At 67.7% G+C, this 18,386-nt stretch overlaps 1 protein-coding gene across 1 annotated transcript in view; it reads right to left on the bottom strand.

The window, feature by feature from the left end:
- Nucleotides 1-6,377: 6,377 nt before the first annotated feature.
- The window catches only part of NAV1 (neuron navigator 1), a 130,130-nt gene continuing 118,121 nt past the window's right edge, over nucleotides 6,378-18,386 (bottom strand). Inside the window, 15 exon segments of the mRNA XM_028531110.2 lie at nucleotides 6,378-7,268; nucleotides 8,295-8,492; nucleotides 9,928-10,046; nucleotides 10,505-10,701; nucleotides 11,073-11,144; nucleotides 11,248-11,402; nucleotides 12,005-12,240; nucleotides 12,945-13,104; nucleotides 13,263-13,358; nucleotides 13,455-13,549; nucleotides 13,804-13,972; nucleotides 14,074-14,266; nucleotides 14,536-14,735; nucleotides 16,684-16,692; nucleotides 17,316-17,437. Coding sequence (XP_028386911.2) covers nucleotides 7,173-7,268; nucleotides 8,295-8,492; nucleotides 9,928-10,046; nucleotides 10,505-10,701; nucleotides 11,073-11,144; nucleotides 11,248-11,402; nucleotides 12,005-12,240; nucleotides 12,945-13,104; nucleotides 13,263-13,358; nucleotides 13,455-13,549; nucleotides 13,804-13,972; nucleotides 14,074-14,266; nucleotides 14,536-14,735; nucleotides 16,684-16,692; nucleotides 17,316-17,437 — 2,117 coding nt within the window. The 3' untranslated portion in view covers nucleotides 6,378-7,172.

Here is an 18,386-nt window from a genome sequence, read left to right as displayed (position 1 = left end):
GAAGACGCCCCCGAACACCGGAGCGAGTGCAGAGGGTCGCCCGGAGGGGATGAGAACAGGGCGGGGCGGCGCGTTGTGGCAGACGGGGTGGACGGAGCGTGCTGTTGGGGTGGGAGGTTGCAGAGAGAGAGGCCCGGGTATTTCTTAGCAAGGCTGCCAGGAACCCCGGCTCTCCCCCGCGAGCGGCCAGGGAAGCCAGCTGGCCCTGCCTCGCGCAGTCCTACGACTGCGGATGCTGGGCCGGCGACGGTCAGGGCTTCAGTCACCCCAGCTCGGGACTCTTCCCATCGGATGACCCCTCCATGTGTTTTGAGGAGAGCTCCAAACACCTGGGGCACCTCCCCGGTGGGAGGGAGAGCTGGACCGTGTCCCCGGCGCAAGGTCCTGGGGCGAAGTGCTTCCAGGACGCCCTGCAGCTCCACGGCGGGGCGCTGTGGGGCTTTCGCCGGGGCCGGCAGCTTCTGTTCTCATAGGGTCGCCGGTACCCCAAGAACACGAGTATCCAGAGGGCGGTCCGCCTTCCACGCTGGGGCAGTGGCTGGAGGGCTTGTGGACCCCGACACGTGGGCTGGACCTGTGAGTCCTGGTGGAGGCCGCTAGGTCCACAGTGTGCCAGCGGGAGCCCCCGCCCCTCCCCCCATCCAAGGGACCAGCAGACACCCCCAGCAAGTGCTTTGACCTCCACCTTCAGCAAATGGCCACAAGCAGCCCTGACCGGGGTAGCTCAGTGGACTGAGCGTGGGCTGCAAACCAAAGAGTCGCCGGTTTGATTCCTCCTTAGGGCACATGCCCAGGTTGCTGGCCAGGTCCTGGGGGGGAGGGCATGTGAGAGGCAACCACAAACTGATGTTTCTCTCCCTCTCTTGCTCCCACCCTCCCCCCTCTCTAAAAATAAATAAAATCCTTTAAAAAATGGCCACGAGCAGGGTCACGGTCCAGACCAAGGCCTGCGCTCCAAGACACCCGGCGACAGAAACCAGACAGGGAGCTGGAGCGGGGTGGACAGTCCAGGAGGTAACTTTATTGCAACGCAAAGGGCATCAGACAGACGGAGTCCTGCTGGGAGGAGACAAGCCCCGAGGGACCGAGAGCTGCTCAGGCCTCTTCCCCTGGCCCTGGCGCCCGTGTAATTTTCAACCCCTTTGCTATTTGAAACCGATGACCTGGGGGGGGGGGGCAGCCCGCCCTCTGCCCCGTCGTGATTGTTACCGCACTAGACACATCGTTCTGCTTGCAGACTCAGTTTTCTTTCTCCACTCGAGAGGGGAAAGGGGTCGAGGGAAAGAGGGGCCCCAATGGGAAAAAAAAACCATACACACGCAGACACACACACAGCTCGGTTTGGAGGTTTCTGCCCAATAAATTAAAAAAAAAAGTGTTGCAAGAATCTCCGCCCCCTGTCCTCTGAGGGTGACCGTGCACCTCAGAGACAGACTCTGTCACGTGAACGGGGCTGCCTAAACCAGGACGGGAGGGGGTCTGCCAGGGGGTGGGGTTCGTTTTTTAAAATATTGTTCTATTTAAAAAAAGAAAAAGCCGTTAGGAAGCGGAGGCTCCCACCCAGCAGCAGCCAGGACTGGCGGGGGCGTGGGGGCTCCTGCCTGACCCCTGGCACCTGCGGCTCAGAGGAACGGCAGGCAGGTCGAGGGTCCACAGGAGGTGACCAGAGGGCCCACGGTCGGCCGGCCTTCTGGGGACAGAGGGGTGCTGTGAGTGCAGTGGCTTGCCCCGTCTCCTTCAACGGTAGTCCCTCCTCCAGAAGGCAGGGCTCCAGCCAGAAGGCGGGGCTCCGGAGGCTGAGGACTAGCCTGCTTCTTTGTCCTCCCCCCACAGACCCTGCCACGCTGAAAACTGACCAACTCAGAAGCCGAGCCGGTGTGAACAGCCTCCCCATCCCGCCCCCCCAACCCCCGGCCATGGCCCCACCAGCTGCAGTCGTGCATTTGAAAAGACGCGGTTCCTTTTCTAAAGGACCCTGTTCTGCCTCCAGGGCTGAGCAGCCCCATATCCAAGTCCCGGTGTGGGGAGAGGACAGAATGAGCCCGGGGACTCGGTTTCGGGCACCGTCCCTCTGTCATGGTGATGGACGGACAGAGTCCTGAGAACCAAGCAGAGCTGGAGCAGGGGCCTTCCCGGGGCTCTGGAGCCCCACACCTGTCAGCCACAAGCTCAGGCCCCGCCCCCCGCCCCCGCCCCCGCCCCCCACGCTGTGCTCTGGCTGATCCTCATACGCAGAGGGCTCGGAACAGACAAATCACCCAGCTGTCTGGGCGAGCCCTGCGGCTGCTTCTCCCGTCGAAGCCCCTTCGTCGGCGGGGCGCAGACTGCAGAGCCGTGCGGTCTTTCTCTGAAGGTCGCAGACACCCCCTCAGCTCCCCTCTGCGGAGGCGCACACTCGCCTTTCCTTCCGGTGTCGCATAAAGGGGAGAATAAACGTAACGAAGCCCGAGCCAGGGGGCTTTGAAACTAACGTTGAAGTCTGAATTCTCGTCAAGGACCTCCTTCTTTGGGGTCCCAAAGCCCCTCAGGGTGGGGACCCCGGTACTTGGCTTTTCCTTTAAAACAGCAAATCTGAAACCGCTGTGCGGCCGTAACTGCCCTGAGGGCCTGTGACAACGCGGGTCTCCGGGTGCTATCCCGGAGTTTCGGACTCAGTAGGTCCGGGGTGGGGCCCGTGAATCCCGTTTCTAACAGGTCCCCAGATGCTGCCGGTTGGAGACACACACTGAGAACCAAAACGCTCACACACGAGAGCTGTCCAGCCAAGGGACCCGGGGCTCGCCTGCTCCCGCGAGCACGTGGGCCAGAGAGACGCCCCCAGGGAACGCTCGTTAAGGAAAACAGCCGAACCCTCGCCCGGGAGCACCCCGGGGTACACAGGTTTAAGTGTCAACCACGCGGGTCTCCCTGAAGCCTCTGTGTTTTCATTGGTGTCCTCACTTCGAGATGCAACCGCCTTCCAGCTTGCCCTCCTCTTCCCCGGGACCGGGCTGGGCCGACAGGTGTGCACGGACCCTGGCTGAGGGCAGAGCCCCATGCTGGCCCCCAGGTCCCCGATCAGGTTGACTGAGGACTCGTGAATATGTGTATATAAAGTTGATTCCAGGACCAAGGGCAGAAGGCTCAGGCTCTGGCCGCCGGGGGGACACAGCGCCCCTTGGAGCACTGTGTGAGCGACGGCACCCACAGTGGGACCGTGAGCCCCAGCCCGTCAGTCAGTAGTGATCAGTCTCCCTACGAGCCCACCACCACCTCCCACCACTACTTCCGTCTCCCTCACTGACCCCTCGGCAAAAGCGCCCCCCCCCCCCCGCAGCGGTGGGGTTGGCTTGCTGTCTGCTCAGTGGCGTCAGCTCAGCCTGAGGCCCAGGAGGGAGGGAGGGAGGGAGGGAAGGGATGGGGCGGGTCAAGGCCGGCGAGCTGGAGTGACGCAGCCCCCGGACCCCGGGGAGCTGTGTGGCCAGCACAGAACCACCACCCTGTCCTACAGATGACGGGGACCCCCTTCCAGCCGGACACGGGGGCCCCTGCTTCCCGGCTCTCAGGACCACGTCCTCCCGGGGTCGGGCACACGTCACCTATTGGCAGGGTTTCTGTCCCCGGTGCTGCCCCGGGCGCCAAGGGGTCTGAGGAAGACGGGGCCCCGGCTGCCACGCTCCCCGAGCTCCCCTGGGAGAACTGCAGGAGACGGGTTCCCTCAGACCACGGAAAGGGGCGCCCCTGGGGACACTGGCCCCGGTCTCGGGGAGCTGGGAAGGAAGAGACTCGGTTTCGCCGACGGGGGGAACCGGATGCGAGAAACGAAGCCCCCAAACCACGGCTGTGTGTGGAGCACCCGAGGGTGCAGAGAGACGGGGGGGAGGTAGCTCCAGACCACGTGGGCCACGGCAAGGACTTGGTGGGAGGGTCTCTCTGCGGGCCGCGGGCGGCCTCCAGCCCCCCAGTGGTGGGACTCCCGGAAGAGACGGTGGCAGGCGGACCCCCAGAGACAGGTGAGCACCACGGAGCAGCCGCGGAGCCGACTGGTACGAACAGTGGCCCCGGGCGCCTGGGAAGACCGGACACAGCCGCAGCCACCTGCTCTTGGACACACGCACACACATGCACACACATGCACACACACAGACTTCAGGCCCCGGGTCAGCCTCCGATCACCTAGTGTTTTATTGTTAGTGCCTAGGCAGGTTCGAGAAACAGACACGCCGAACGAAACAGGGTGCCCCCCTTCACCGGGAAGGGGGGGGCTCTGCTGAGGTGCGCCCCGCCTCCCTCCCCGGAGGGCGGCCGCCGTCCGCAGCCCGGCTTTGGTCGGGAACGGAGCCGGGTGCTGGGAGGAAGGAGCGAGCACAAACTCCCGGCTAAACGGGCAGAGATACTGTGGAGGTTGCCTGCGGGGTGAGGATGGAGCTTTGGGGACCCGGCTCTTGCGTTTCGGGGGGTCCCGGGGGTCCCCGCCCAGAGGCCGGTGTGCAGGTGGGAGAACGCTGTGGGTCTGCTCTTGCTGCGAGTCCCGGGGCAGGGAGGGGGAGCTCTGGTCTTCTGCTTTGGAGAAGCCTGGATGGGCGGGATAGCACCACGAGGAGGCTCACCCCCTGCCGTTGCCCGGGACGGGGCTCCTCGGCGAGATGACAGGCCCTGCAGGGAGTGGTCTGGGCACACGGCCGTCAGCGGCGTCCAGGCTCCAGCGGGACCTCGTTAGACAGGAAGGTGCCCCCTGGAGGAGAGCGGCTGGAGACCCGGGTGACACGCAGCCTCTGGCCGAGCGCAGCAGGGGGCAGGTCCCGGGACCGGAGAAGCAAACCCGGGAGGTGGGAGGCCTCGAGCATCCACCTGCTGAGGATCTGGAGACGACTCACGGTGGTGCCCAGGGCTCCAGGGAGACGAGCACCCTCGGGGGAGCTGAGGCAGTTGGAATGGAGGAAGGGGTTCTCCCTTCCCTTTTCTCAAGTAGCCAGCAACGTCCACGGCAGAAGGCACTGGCCGGGCAGCACCAGAAGACAGAGGTACGGACTCAGCCACCCGTGGGTGGACGCCGAGTGCCGGAGCCACGGGCCGGGGGCTGGGGTGGTGGTCAGAGGAGGCCCATCCGGGCTCCCTCCCCAGGTAGGACTTCCGGCGCCGGGGCCCCCTCGCCCGCACAGCCGGGGCCGTAAGGCAGTGATGTCAGCACCAGACGGGGCGAACAGCCGCCGCCCACCTCGGGGCTGCAGGGGGCACAGCCGAGGCGGCCGGGGCCCTCACAGCTCACGGACTCGGCAGCGACAGCAGGGACAGGCTCCAGCCCGGGGGACCCCGGGGGCGGGCAGGTGACGGCCGAGGCTTTCTCGGGGGACGGTATGAGCCCCCTTTCAGGCCTGAACGAGAACATGCTGACGTGAAGGTTCAGGCGCACCCACTGCACCGTCGGTGGGACCGAGGGCCCGGGCCGGCAGAGTGGGTGCCCGCGGCTTCCGAGAAGGCCTCGGGCTCCTCGGCAGCATGAAGAGCCCTGGAGTTGCAGCCCCCCCAGGCAGCCCGGCCTGGGTTGGGGCCCGTGGGGCTTTCAGAGGTGGCAGGAAGCCGGCGTCCCAGTGGAGCAAAGCAAGGTTCTGTCGTCCTTCAGGCCACAGCCACGGCCCCGGGGTCTTCTGCCCACCGTGCCCCGAGGGGCTTGTGAGAGACTCCTTTCCGGCCGCCCCCTTGGGCTCCGGCTGCGATGCTCAGGCGGCCCCACAGGTCTGGGTGGCAAGGGGAGGGGGCCGTCGGGGCCCGAGTCCCGCTCTCCTTTCATCTGCTCCGTCAGCGCCGGCCGGGCAGCAGCCGCCACACCTCCAGGCAGCTCGGGCAAAGGCGGTCCCCGCAGGAGGCCGATCTCTGAGCCTGGCGTTCAGACTGGGAGTCGCTCACACTAGCCACAAACAGATGGGAGAGGCCAGCCCGGGCTTGGGGTTCCGTGGGGCCAGGTGGCTGCCCTCAGGGCACCGGGGCTCTGGCTTCCCTCGAATCCACAGGCCTCGAGGCTCAGGCGCCTCCCCTGTCAAGACGGGCGTCCGGCCCTCGCGCTGGAGGCTGGCCGTGGGGCGCCGTGCGGCACTTTCTCTGAAGAGGAAGGTCCCCTTCTCCCGCTGCTGCTGCTGCTGCACCAGCGCGGCGAGTCTCTCGCCAGCCCGGAGGATGCTGAGGACGGAGGCACCGCAGGCACCTCGCTGGCGCCCACCAGAGGGCGCTGACTCCACAGAAAACCCGCCCGGAGAAGCCACACCAGCCCCGGAGAGAGCAAGCAGCCCCAGCATCTCTTGGCCATGTGAGATGGGGGGAAAAAACCAACCCCACAAAAGAGAAAAGGAAAATAAATAGGCAAAAATGGAGGAAAAAAGAAACAAAACAAAAACAAAAACAAAAACCAGAGAAGCAGAGTTTATTGACGCCCAGCCCGTGGGGCGAGCGTGTGCGGGGCAGCGGCCGTCCTTGCCGGCGGGGCGGGTGTCCCGCGGTTCCCGTGGTCCAGCCGTCCTCCGGCCGTCCTCTGGCCGTCCGCTGTCCTGGTCCCATGCCCGCCGCCACCCAGGCCGGCCGGCATGCACTCTCCCTGGCACCTGGCTCCCCTCTCCAGCTGCATCCGCCTCTTGCTTCGACAGCTTTTGCAGATGGATCGGAGCGTCTTTGAAACCACATGCTGCTTCTCCCGGGCTCCACCCAGACCTCCGGGGGGGGGGGGCGGGGGTGGTGTCGTTGGCAGTGGCGACGGGCCGGGAGGGGTCCGCAGAAGTCCGGGGTGCTCCCGCTTCTCTGGGGGGGGCCTGCAGGGCCGGTCTCTCTCGGAGCTGCTCCTGAGGATGGCGAGGACCCACCGCGGGCTCATCTGCTGTCTTCCGAGCCCTCCCCAGGACGCCCAGGAGTCTGTCGTCCAGACAGGAAATCAAGGAAGAAGACCCAGCGCCGTCTTCTCCCCACAGCCAGGAGAGGGGGCCGGTTCATGGTGCGGGGCACGAGCTCCCGGACGCTGCCCCGCCAGCCCCTCCGGGAAGTTCTCAAAGGCGCAGCACCGAGCACCCGCCGGCTTCCCGTCCCTCCTCCCCCACCCATGCTGGCCTCGCTGGGGAGCCAGGCTCGGGGAGGGCGGGGGCGGGAGCGGATGGTGCTGCTGCTGCAGCGTCCCGTGTCCTGGGGCGGCAGCGGGGACCACCAGGCCCTCAGAGCGTCGCCTGGAGGTTGGGGTCCAGGATGGTCTCTCGGTCCGGGGACTCGATGTAATTGGCAGCCTCCTGCAGCTTCAGCAGCATGGCCATCTAGAGGGGGGCGGGAAGAGGGGTCCGTGAGAGTGCGGACCTGGGGCCTGCCTGCCTGCCTGCAGGAGGGGGCTGCCAGCCATCCCGGTGCGGCTCTGAGCCTTGCTCTGCCTGTGAGTCAGGGCCCCCCTTGCAGACGAGGGTCCCCCCACAGCGGGACTCGGGGTCGCCACGGGGATGCCCCCCCCCCCAGCTCCCAGGCCCCGGCGCTCGGGTCAGGTCCGGCCCCGGCAGGGTCTTCCCCTCCGTCCCCTGCGTCCCGCTGCTGCTCCGAGTCCAGGACCCTCCCTCAGCGCAGCCCGGCCGGCCCTCCGCTCCGCCTGCCCCCCACCCTGCTGACGCAGTCTTCCGGTGTCCGAGTTCCCACACGCGCTTTCAGTGAAGCGAAAACGCAGAGAAAAACGCGTGACGGCCACGGGGGAGAACTTCCTGCTCGCAAGGTCCAGCTCGAGGGTCACGGGACTGGCCCTCGGGGCGTCCTCGGGGACACGCCCACCACCTCTCGGGGCCGTCTCCCTGTCTCCTCGTCTCCTGCGTCTGGGCGTCCCCCGTGGCTGGAGGGCGCGCCGCTCTCCCTGCTCACCAGCCACGTGCCCCGCTCTGGCCCAGAGCCCGTGGGGAGCCGCTGTCCACCTTTCTGTCGGGAGTGTGCGGGGACGTTTCCTCTGCTCTCGGCTCAGGCCCCCGGCGTCACGGCGCTGCCGACACGCCCCCCACTCTGTCCCCCGCCCCGGCCCGCTCTCTGCAGGGTCCACGAGGTGCCTGGATGGACGCTGCCCCCGGTGCCGGCAGAGAGGACAGGCGGCCAGGGGCCAGGCTGCACAGTGGGCATCCCCCGCCTGGGACCCGGCCTTGCGAGAACACCCCCCACCGGCACACGTGCCCATCTGCTCAGGCGGGTGGCGGTACAAGCCCCTTGGCCCCCCGGGGCTCAGACAGCCAGGGCTCCCGCGGGCTCCCCCGGGCCCTGGCCTCCTGGGTGCTCCCCCGGCTCCCCGGTGTTGTCTGCAGCGCTCGCCCACTCACCAGGGGGTCCGACTCCAGAGAACTCGGGGTGCAGTCTTTGACCGTCCTGTCCTCGGGCGGCGAGGCCATGCTGTGGGGGCCCACGGTGGGTGGGGGCAGGTGGTACAGCTTCGACTGGTCCTGCTGGGCGGACGGCCAGGGGAGGGTGTCCCGGACCCACTCCACAGGGTCCTCCCAAGCGGCTTTCTGCCCGTGCACCTGCGGGGGAGGAGCAATGGGGTCAGGGGAGGGTCCCACAGACCAGAGGCTCGGCCGCGCCGTCGCCCAATGGTGCCCGCACGCCTCAGGGGCCCGTGACGATGCTCCGGTCCCACAAGGCTTTCCCGGCACTCCCAGGTGAGCACATGTGAACTGGCAGAGGCACTTGGGAGGACACTGTGGCCGAGTTAGAAGGTAACACGCACAGATCTCAAGGCCCCGCAGTTCCACCTCTCGAGGAGGAAACGCTTCTGCTTTAGCAGTAACACCTTCGGAACTTGTTGGCTGTGCTGAAACCGAGCCTATCTGTGCAAAAACACTTTTATGTAGGAGCACAATTCACAAAGCCAAGTGCTGGAAGCAGCCCAGGTGCCTGTCGGTAAACGAGGGGATCGATAAACTGTGGTACGTTTACACAGTGCAATACTACATAGCAGAGAAAAAGGAGCTCCTACCCTCTGTGACAGCATGGGTGGGACTGGAGAGCATTATGCAAAATAAAATAAGCCAGGCAGTGAGGGAAAAATAATGTGCCATCTCACCTATAAGTGGAAGCTAACTAACAAAACCAACCTGCAAGCAAAATGCAACAGAGACATTGAAATCGACAACTAACTGACAGTAACCAGAGAAGTGGGGAGAGAAACATGACCTGTAACGTTTCTCTCTCTCTCCCTCTCCCTCCCTTCCCTCTCTAAAAATAAATAAAATCTAAAAAAAAAGATGCTTTCACAGTAACTTGCAGCAATGGTGGAAAATTAAGCGGAACAGTGAGCTCTGGCATCATGTGGCAGACCACGTCCCTGGAGATTCACCGTGTTGCCAGGGGAGACTTGTCCCCACGAAAAATTGCTGCCGTGGACCACAGGTGCCCGGGGGGCCGGCCACGGCGTCGGGACTCGTGAGCCCGCTGTGCCCTGATGTGCCGAGTCACCGGCGACAGCAGCCGCAACGGTTTTTTTTAAAAAAGGCATCTTTCTTCCACACCGAGTGCTCGTTCGGCCTCCCAACTAAAAGCCTCTCCACAGGCTTCCTCGTCTCCCGAACAGCCTGGCCACGGGGCGGACCCGAGCCGGCCATCCCTCTTGCGTGAGGAGGTTAAGGAGGTCAAGGGACTTAGACAAAGCCACGGTTTTCACTAGTAAGGAGCAAAGGCGGTCGTGGGGCTTTATTTAACACTCGGTGCAATTCCTTCTTGGTTTGCGGGGACCCCCGGGGCAGCCCGAGTTGGGTGGGCGGGAGGCCCCGGCAGCACCCGTGCAGCCACCTGCCGAGGGTGGCTTTGTCTGTGGGTGCCCCCGCCTGCCTGTCTGGAAGGGAACCCAGCCGGTCTCGGGGGCCTGTGTCCGACGTGGAGGAAACCCCCCCTGCCCCCCGCTTTGGGGGAGGACAGCAGGACCGCGAGGGCGGAGCGGAGCCCGAGGGCAGGGCTCACCTTGACGCCGTCCTTGGCGCCCTCCTGCAGGTAGGGGATGATGGAGTTGTTCCACAGGTCAATGAACCAGGTGCGGAAGTCCTCGATGCCGATGGGGCAGGACAGGAAGAAGCAGGGGCCTGCGGGGACGAGAGGGGCCGTGAGCTGGCTGGGGGCCTGGCTGCCCCGGGGACCCGCCTCCACCCCCCGACACCGGGCAGAGGGCCCAGGCGCGCCGAGGAAGAAGGGGGCTCAGCGGGGGGCGATGCTGAGCGGCATCGAGGCACAGATGGTGTGGCCGGCATCCTCCTGAGCTACGCCTCCTGGGGGGGGGGCGGTAGTGAGGGGCAGCTTCGAAATCCCCAAGCACCTCCACTCCCGTTTTCCCTTAACTGTGGGGAAACCACACGGGAGGGGGCTCGGCGTTCGGAAGGCCCAGTGGCCCCCCCAAACCTCGGCGCCCACTGTGCCGGGAAGCTCGCTGAGTGACTCGGGGGTCCCGGGTCCGAGGCCACAGCCGGTCCCTCCCGGATGCCGCCGGCCTGGGGACCAGGGCGCGCCCCGCAGGGCGGTGGGGGGAGGGGGCGGCCGGCCGTACCGATGAGGAAGTCGGAGGTGCTGTGCTTCTCCAGGAAGGTGTGCAGGTGGTACCACAGCTTGGGCACCCAGTCCAGCACCCGCAGCAGCTCCTCCCGGTTGGCGTTGGCGTCGCTGTCTGACTCCAGCAGCTTCCGCCGCAGGTAGCGGACCAGGAAGCCATTGGCCGGCTCCACGTTGTTGGAGAAGGTCAGCATCCTGCGGCGGGGTCGGGGCGGGCGGGGTCAGCCCCTGCTGACCGGTCCGTGCCCCCGCCCACCAGCGCCCACTCGGTTCCTCCCCGAGCCCCGTCTTGGTCTGCTGACCTTGGGGCAGCCCCCCCGCCGGGCAGGCAGGGCTGGCTCCCGGGCCGGGGACCGTCTGCAGCCGGCTGGCTGAGGGGGTGCGGGCAGAGAGCCCGACCTGGCTGCCCCTCCGCATGCTGCCGCCCTCTCCTCTCCTCGCCCCGGGCCCGCCCCTCCCAGCCCACAGCTCTCTCTGGTTCTCAGGCCTGCCGCTGCCCACGGCTCTCGGCCGGCCCTGGGACACAGCCGCGTCACAGACTCCGCGGCGGGGACGGAAGGGCTCACCTGAAGCTCAGGTGCAAGCCGTGGTTGGGCGTCATCTTCACGGGCTGATTCGTGGTCCCTATGATGTAGGGGCTGTGGGAGCACAGGGCCCGAGGGCTCGCTGAGGCTCAGGAGAACGCGGGCTGCCCGCCGGGTCCCCCCCGACCCCCCCCGAGGCGGCCCCGCCTCAGCTCACCACTTGTGGTACTTGCAGGTGAGGGCCCCGTTGACCAGCTCGCTGATGGAGCCCGCCTCGCTCAGGTCGTCCAGCAGGATCACCAGGGGCACATCCCCGGTCCCCGTGTCCCGGTCGATCTGGTTGGCCAGGTTGGAGAGGTACAGCTGCAGGTCCTGCCGCGGCGGAAAGGGGGGGGGGTCAGCCTTCAGGGGCAGCGGCCCCGCCTGCCCTGCGTTGAGTCTCCCTGGGTCCTCCGCCCCCCGCCCGGCGCACCCGACACCGGACCACAGCGGCAGAGCCACACGCGGATGAGCAGTGGTCCCAGGTCTCTGCAGCCCCCTCCCCCTAAAGCAGTGGCCCCACACCCTGACGTGGCGCACACTAAAGTGGGTTTTCACTGGTGGGGTGGGGGCCGTGACGCCCCCCCCCCCCCCCGGGAGAACCGAGGTCTGACCCCCGAGTGCCGGGGTGTGCTCGGAGACGTCGGGACTCGGCAGAGGACCGAGCAACAGGAATACTCAGCTTTGACAGCTTCCTCCCAGAAAGCTCCCGGCCAGCAAGTGCCATGGGGGAGGAAGGCAGAGGGGAGGGGGGAGGAAGGGCAGGATGGGGTGAAACGAGGGGCTTGTGGCTCAGACCTTGGTCAATGGAAGGAGCGTCACAGGCAGGAGACAGAGGTCTAGAGGGGGACAAAGGAGCAGAGAAGGGGGTGCAGCAGTGGGGGAGGGGGCGGGGGGGGGGGAAACGGAGGCCCGAAGGGCGGCGGGCGGGCCACCTTGCAGGACTGCTGGTGCATGTTGAAGGTGCTGACGATGCCCTCGGTGACCTCGCGGCCGGAGCGCTCCACCAGGTACTCGGCCAGCCGGTTGGTCAGGTAAGTCTTGCCCGTGCCGCTGGGGCCGGAGAGGACCAGGCGCCGGTGCTTGAGCAGCAGGCTGATGTAATGCTGCATCATGGGCTTGGGGATCAGCGTCTCGAACACCAGGCTGTCCACACACTTCTCCTTCAGACCTGGAACCCGGCCCCAGGGGGTGTGAGGGCGGCCCCGGCCCGAGGGCCCCTCTGCGTGGGGGCCCACTGAGAGCTCAGAGCCCGGGCCCCGCGGGGAGCCCGACCCAGAAGGCTGACCACGTGTGTCGTAGTTTTAGGGAGCGGCTACGGGTGTGCGGGCGACTTGGCAGAAATTCCCTGCTAACAAAAATGTCCCAGAGCAGGGCTCGGCCCCATCTTCCTCCACCTGGCCGGAGTCGCCCCCCGATACCTGGTACCCGCAGCCGATCGGATCCCAGACCCTCCTACCCCAACGCCCCCATGGACACCAAATCCCCAGGACGCTCAAGTCCCGGTATGAACAGTGTCGTATCTGTGCGTGACCTACGCACAGCCTCCCGTGCGCTTCCAACCATCTCTGGACGCTCGGAGTACCCGATACAATGTAAACGCTGAGTAAACGTTACACTGTACCGCTTGAGGAATAATGAGGGGAAAGTGTTTGTTACAACCACGGGCCTAACTACAAAGAACACGTCAGCAACAGTGTAACGTTCAAAGCCAGCTTTCCACCCCGGTGTGCTGGCAGAACCGGAACCGGGACCGGGACCTGGAAGGCGGACGGCGCTACAGCGCAGGGAGGTGCATACAGGAACTGGAGCTGATGGGCACCCGGGGACCCCCCACCCCTCCCCCGCCCACCTGGCCGCAGGGCCGGCGCTGACCTTTGAGGGACACGGAGATGTTGGTGACGCCGCGGCGGCACGGGGGCATCTCCGGGGGCTCCGCGTCCAGCACCCGCTTCACGTGGCTGATGCTGTAGCCGTGGATGGACTCGGTGCTGAGCCCCAGGGTGGAGGCCGGGTCCATCTTGGAGATGTAGTCCTGACGGAAGAGGCACCGGGAGGGCGGTGAGGGAGCAGAGGTGGGCGGGGGGGCGGGGGGCATGTGGCTCTCCCACCCAGCGTCCCTGCCCCCGAGACCCCAGGTCCCCGGGCCCCAGGGGGAGGACGAGCCCCTGAGCGGGAGCCCCACCCCTTTACCTTGAACACCTGGAAAACGGCTTCGTCCAGCACCTTCCAGTCCAGCTTCCCGCTGACCTTGCTGCACCCCAGGAAGAATTCCTGCTGCTTCAAGTCCTGCCGAGCCGGGCCAGAAGCAGGTGAGCCCCCGGGAAGGGGGCGCCAAGGGGAGGGGCCCCCCAAGCCCCGGCCCCCCCGGGGAGCAGCGCTCACCCCACGGATGATGTGCTGCGGCGGCATCCTCACCACCACCCGGAGGGTGGCCTCCTCCTTCGGGCCGCTGCTGATGCCGTCCATGGGCGACAGGTCTGCGGGGGGGGGGGGGGTACTGTTGGTGCAGGCACCCCCCATTCCCCAGCCTTCGCCCCACCCCCTGCGGTCCCGGCCCTTCCGCCTCCTTCTCAGAGCTTCCCCGAGGGGACGGCGGCCCGACACCGGACAGCGATGACGGCCGAGGGGCCAGAGCAGCCCTGTGTCCTCCGGCTTGTGCAACGGTGGGGGGGCCCCCGCCCCTGCCCCCGCCCCCGCCCCCGCCCCAGACAGGCCCTCCTCCCCAAGGCACCTGTGTCCGGGAGACTCGGGCTGAAGGAGTGGGTGAGCGCCAGGCCCAGCGAGCGGCGCGGGGAGGACAGCGCCGACGAGCCGGGGACCTGCCCCGGCGCGGAGCCCGCCGAGGGGCCGGGGGCGACCTTCAGCCGGTCGTTCTCCGCCTTGAGCAGGTCCACCTCCAGCTGCGGCCAGAAGAGACGGGGTCGGGGTCTGGGTGGGGCCGGGGGGCGGGCCGGGGGACGTGGCACAGCCGGGCCCCCCGCCGCGGTGCGGCCCCACCGACCTGCATGTTGTGCATCGTCTCCCGGAGCTGGTCCAGCTGGTGGGCGGAGCTCAGGGCCTCCAGGCGGATGTCCGTCAGCTTCATCTCCTTCTCCCACAGCTCCGAGCGCAGCTCCGACACCTCCTTCTTCTCCGGCTCCTCCTCCTCGCTGGTGGGGAACAGCCGCGTGTGGGGGGCCGGGTGGGCCGGGGCCCTGCGGGAAGGCGGGCGTCGAGCCGGCTGGGCACTCGCAGAGGTGCCGGCGGCCGGCGGGGAGCCGAGAGCTGGGTGTTGGGGGCCGACCTGCCCCCGGGGTGCTCGGCAGCAGCGAAGGGGACGGCCCCCCAGCTGGACTCGGGGGCCCAGGGTGGCCGGGCCCGTGTAACAGGCCACTGCGAGCCCAGCCGGGAGGGGCTGAGTGCCCGCCGTGGGGGGGGGGTTCACGCAGGCGCCAAGCTGGGGGCGGCCCGGGCGGGCACTTACTCCGGGGCCTCGACGCCCAGGGGGGACGGCTGGGGGGGCTTGGCGGCGGGCGGGGCGGTCTCCGCGGACCCCCCGTGCTGCAGCTTGGGGGACGAGGGCGCCGAGGAGTCGGGCGTGGCGATCTCCTCGATGTCGGAGCAGGAGGACGCTGACTTGGGCGCCTTCTTGATGCTGAAGGCTTTGTTGAAGGAGCTCCGGAGCTGGGGGGGGCGGAACCCGGGAGGGCGGCGGTGTCAGGGACCCCCGTGCGGACGGGGGGGGGGGGGGGGTCCGGGGCCTCGGGGCAGCGCGGCGCAGGGGCGGGGCCTCTGCCTGCCGGGGCGCAGCCTCCCTCCCCAGGGCTTCACGGAAGAGAAGCAGCAGAGCGGCCTGGAGCTGGCTGCTGCTGCCGCCGCAGGCTGGGGGTCGTCCGGGGCTTCTCTCCCCCCGGGAGGCTGAGAGGGACAGAGAAGCCCCAGAGGTCATGGGGCACGCTCCCCGGCCACGGGTGGCTCAGCCAGGGGGCCTGGGGGGCAGCCCCGACTAGGCACATCGGAGCAGCGTCTCCGTGCCTGCCGAGCGGAGCCCGCCACCGTGGTGGCTCGGCGGAGGTCACAGAGCCACGTGGCATCGGGCCTGCCGTGACGTCTCCGGGCTCCCCGCGCCCCAGGCTCAGGCGCACCCCCAGGCTCAGGCGCACCCACCGGAGAGGCCGAGAGCGAGGGGCATCCCCCTGCAGCCCTGGGGACTCGGTCACATGACTGCAGCCTGTCCCTCGGGGGTGGAGCTGAGCTTGGGGGGCCGGTGGGAGCCGGAGCTGCAGACGGGCCGCGCCCCACGCCCGGCACATGCACCACACAGCATGCCACACAGCACAGAGGGACACGGGTGGGGGGGGCGGTCTGAGGGTGTCCGGAGGGCTGCTGGTGGCGGCGGGGGCTGGCATCGGGGGCCCTGGCAGGTCCAACGAGGGTGACCACCCGCGTGGCCATGGCGGGCGGCGAGGGAGGGGCAGGCGCGTGGGCAGCGGCAGGAAGCGGGCGGGGCCCGTCCACCGAGAGCACGCCTGGCCCAGAAGTGCCGCAAAGCCGGGGTCCCGGCCGGGGTGCCCCTGAGGCGGGAAGGCCCGAGCTCGGGCTCGCTGGGCACGGCATGGCCGAGGGGCCCCGGGGCTGGGACTCGGGGTCCCGAGTCTCCGACACCAGGACCTCCGCTCCGCACGCTGCCTGGTGGACAGCCGTGTGCGTGTGTGAGCCCACATGCGTGTCCTGTGTGCTCGTGCATGCACCCCGGCCTCAGCCTGCAGATGGCGCCACTGTTCCAGGAGCGTCCCGATGGCTGCGGGGGGGCGGCACTCGGAGGGACGCAGACCCGGGGGGAACCGAGCTTAGATGATCTCCATGCCCGGCAGCGCCCACGCAAAGGCGTCTCTTCCTGCATGACCCCCCGGGCCGCCTGGTTTCTGCCCCTCCCCGGGGGCGTCCCTCCCTCCCGGGGTCAGTCCCTCCACGCTCCCAGACCAGGTCAGCGTGCCCACAGGGGCTGCCACCAAGGACCTGGTCTCTTCTGTGCCTCCCCGGCAAGTCTGCGGGCTCCTGAGGGCCGAGACCAGAGGGTGTGCACTTCCGCACCCCTGCCACACGCAGCCCAACGCTGGGGACGGGAGTGAGCGTGGCCCCCAGACGCCTGTCTCGTCACAAAAATTCTGGTTTTGCTGGCCGCCTGTCAGGGGCCGTGCCCTGCTCCCAGGACTCTCCTTGGAGACCCCAAGGGTGCTGAGAGGCTGCAGACGCGAGGGGCCCCGGGCAGGGTCCCGGCCCTCAGCTAACTCAGGTTCACCTGCACCCAGACCCCAACCGGCCCCCGAACGCGGGGTGCACAGAGGGCTCCTCTCCTCCGTTGTGGGGCTCCTGGGGGCAACAGAGCGAAAGCCAGCAGCTCCCCCTCGGGACAGGAGTCGTCTGACCGGGGGCAGGAGGGAGGCGTGGGCCCCACTAGCTCCTGCACGGGTGGGGGCAGCCGGGGGGGGCCACACCGTGGGGTGAGCCAGGAGCTCGGGGTCAGGGCAGTGTTGTGAGCGGCCCATCTGCCTTTGGGGGGAGAGCCGCTGTGGAAATGGGGGGCATGGTGAGGGGAAGAGAAGACGGGGGAGGGAACCACATCTCTTACCTCATAGACCTGGAAAAAAATGGGGGTTTGAAGTCAGCGTTTTGAAGGGGAAAAAAAAAAAAGAAGCGACACTTAATCAGGCGTCTCACACAGCGGGCACCTGCCTGCCTGCCTGCCTGCGCTGCGCGGGGTCTGCAGGCCCGTCCCCCCTCCCCCCGCCGCGCAGGCCTGGCCGCTCAGCCAGGGAAAGGGCTCCCGGCGGGTGCGGTCACGCCCAGCTGCCCGAACGCCTGCCCAGAGGCGGAAGAGGTGGCCCCCGGAGCACCAGGGCGAGCGGCTTTGTCCGTGACTCGGCGTAGAGGGGGCCGCGGGGAGGCGGGGCCAGGGACCCCGGTGCACCCCCCCTGCTGCTGACGAAGGCCGGTGACCTGACCTGTGTGCGGAGACCCCGGGAGCGCAGGCGGGGCGGCTGGGGGCGGGGACGAGGGACCAGCACGGAGGGCCACGGGCGGCGCGCCGGCAGCCCCCGCGCTGAGCGACAGGGACTCGGGGCTCAGTGATGACGATGACGAGGGGACTGCGCCGCGGTCCCCGCGAAGGGCCCGCTGCCTGCGCTGGGGGGGGGACAGGGGCAGGGTGGTCGCCGGGCCCCACGTGCAGGACCCCCCCCCGCCCCATGGCCCCTCACCCACCCAGCTCTTCTTCTTCTTCTTCTTGGCGTCGGCGTCCTTGCCGCTGCCCACGCTGGAGTGGCTGGTGATGCTGTTCAGGCTGGAGATGCTGTCGGAGGAGTTCTGCCGCTTGATCCGCAGCTCTGGGGGGCGGGGGGGAGGGGACGGGTCAGAGGTGGGAGGCGGAGGCAGGTCTCGGGTCAGAGGGCGGGGAAGCGGCCGACCGGCTCCGCCTCGGGGTCCCATCACTCGCGTGCGGCTCATTCACTCTTTCCACAAGCGTGCCTTGCACGCCGATCACGCCTCCGTGTAAGACACACGCTGAAGGCAGAGTGTGAGCAGGAAACCCCGGTGCACAAGGAGGAGGAGTCCGCCCAGACTGACGGGGCGGGCTCGGCCGACTCCGAAAGCGGGGTTCCCGCGGCCACGGCGCCCGGCGGCGCACTCCTGCCCCGAGTGGGGGTGGGGTGGCGCGTGTGCGCATGTGTGTGAGAGTGCGGTGTGTCTGAGCACCAAGGACGCGACGGGCCGTGCGGTGAACGCTAACGAGCATTCTCTGCTTCCAGCGCGACACACTCAGGGGTCACCCCCATTTCACAGAAGTCGAGGAGGCTGCAAACTAAGCACTCAACACGGCAGGTCGGTCAGCCCCGGCCGGCGTGGCTCGGCCGGCTGCGGGCGGTCCCGTCAGCCAAGGGCAGTCTATCGATGCTCCCCCTTTCCCTTCCGCCCTCAAAGCGATGGAAGGAAGGGTCCCCGGGTGAGGTTAGATTTGGGGGAGACGGGGGCTGCTGCAGGCTGCAGGGACAGCAGGTTTGGGAGGTGCTGTGACAGAAGCCACATCACAGGGGGGTCCCAGGTGACGGGGGGGGAAGAACAGAGACAAGATTACAACCAAAAGGACAGAGGGGGGTACGCCTTTTCCCTCGAAGATAAGACAGCCGTTAGCGCTGTGAACAGAGGGGAAGATAGGGACCAGGAGGAGGCCAGAGACAAGGGAATGAGTGTGTGTGTGTGTGTGTGTGGGGTGATAGCCAGAGGGGTCACCCCGAAGCCAGACAGGGGGTCACCCTTGGCGAGAGGGGACCGCTC

The sequence above is a fragment of the Phyllostomus discolor genome, chromosome 15 (genome assembly GCF_004126475.2).
Source record: "Phyllostomus discolor isolate MPI-MPIP mPhyDis1 chromosome 15, mPhyDis1.pri.v3, whole genome shotgun sequence".
Classification (NCBI taxonomy): domain Eukaryota; kingdom Metazoa; phylum Chordata; class Mammalia; order Chiroptera; family Phyllostomidae; genus Phyllostomus; species Phyllostomus discolor.
Note: the sequence above shows the minus strand (reverse complement) of the source record. Positions and strands in the feature narration are given on the sequence as shown.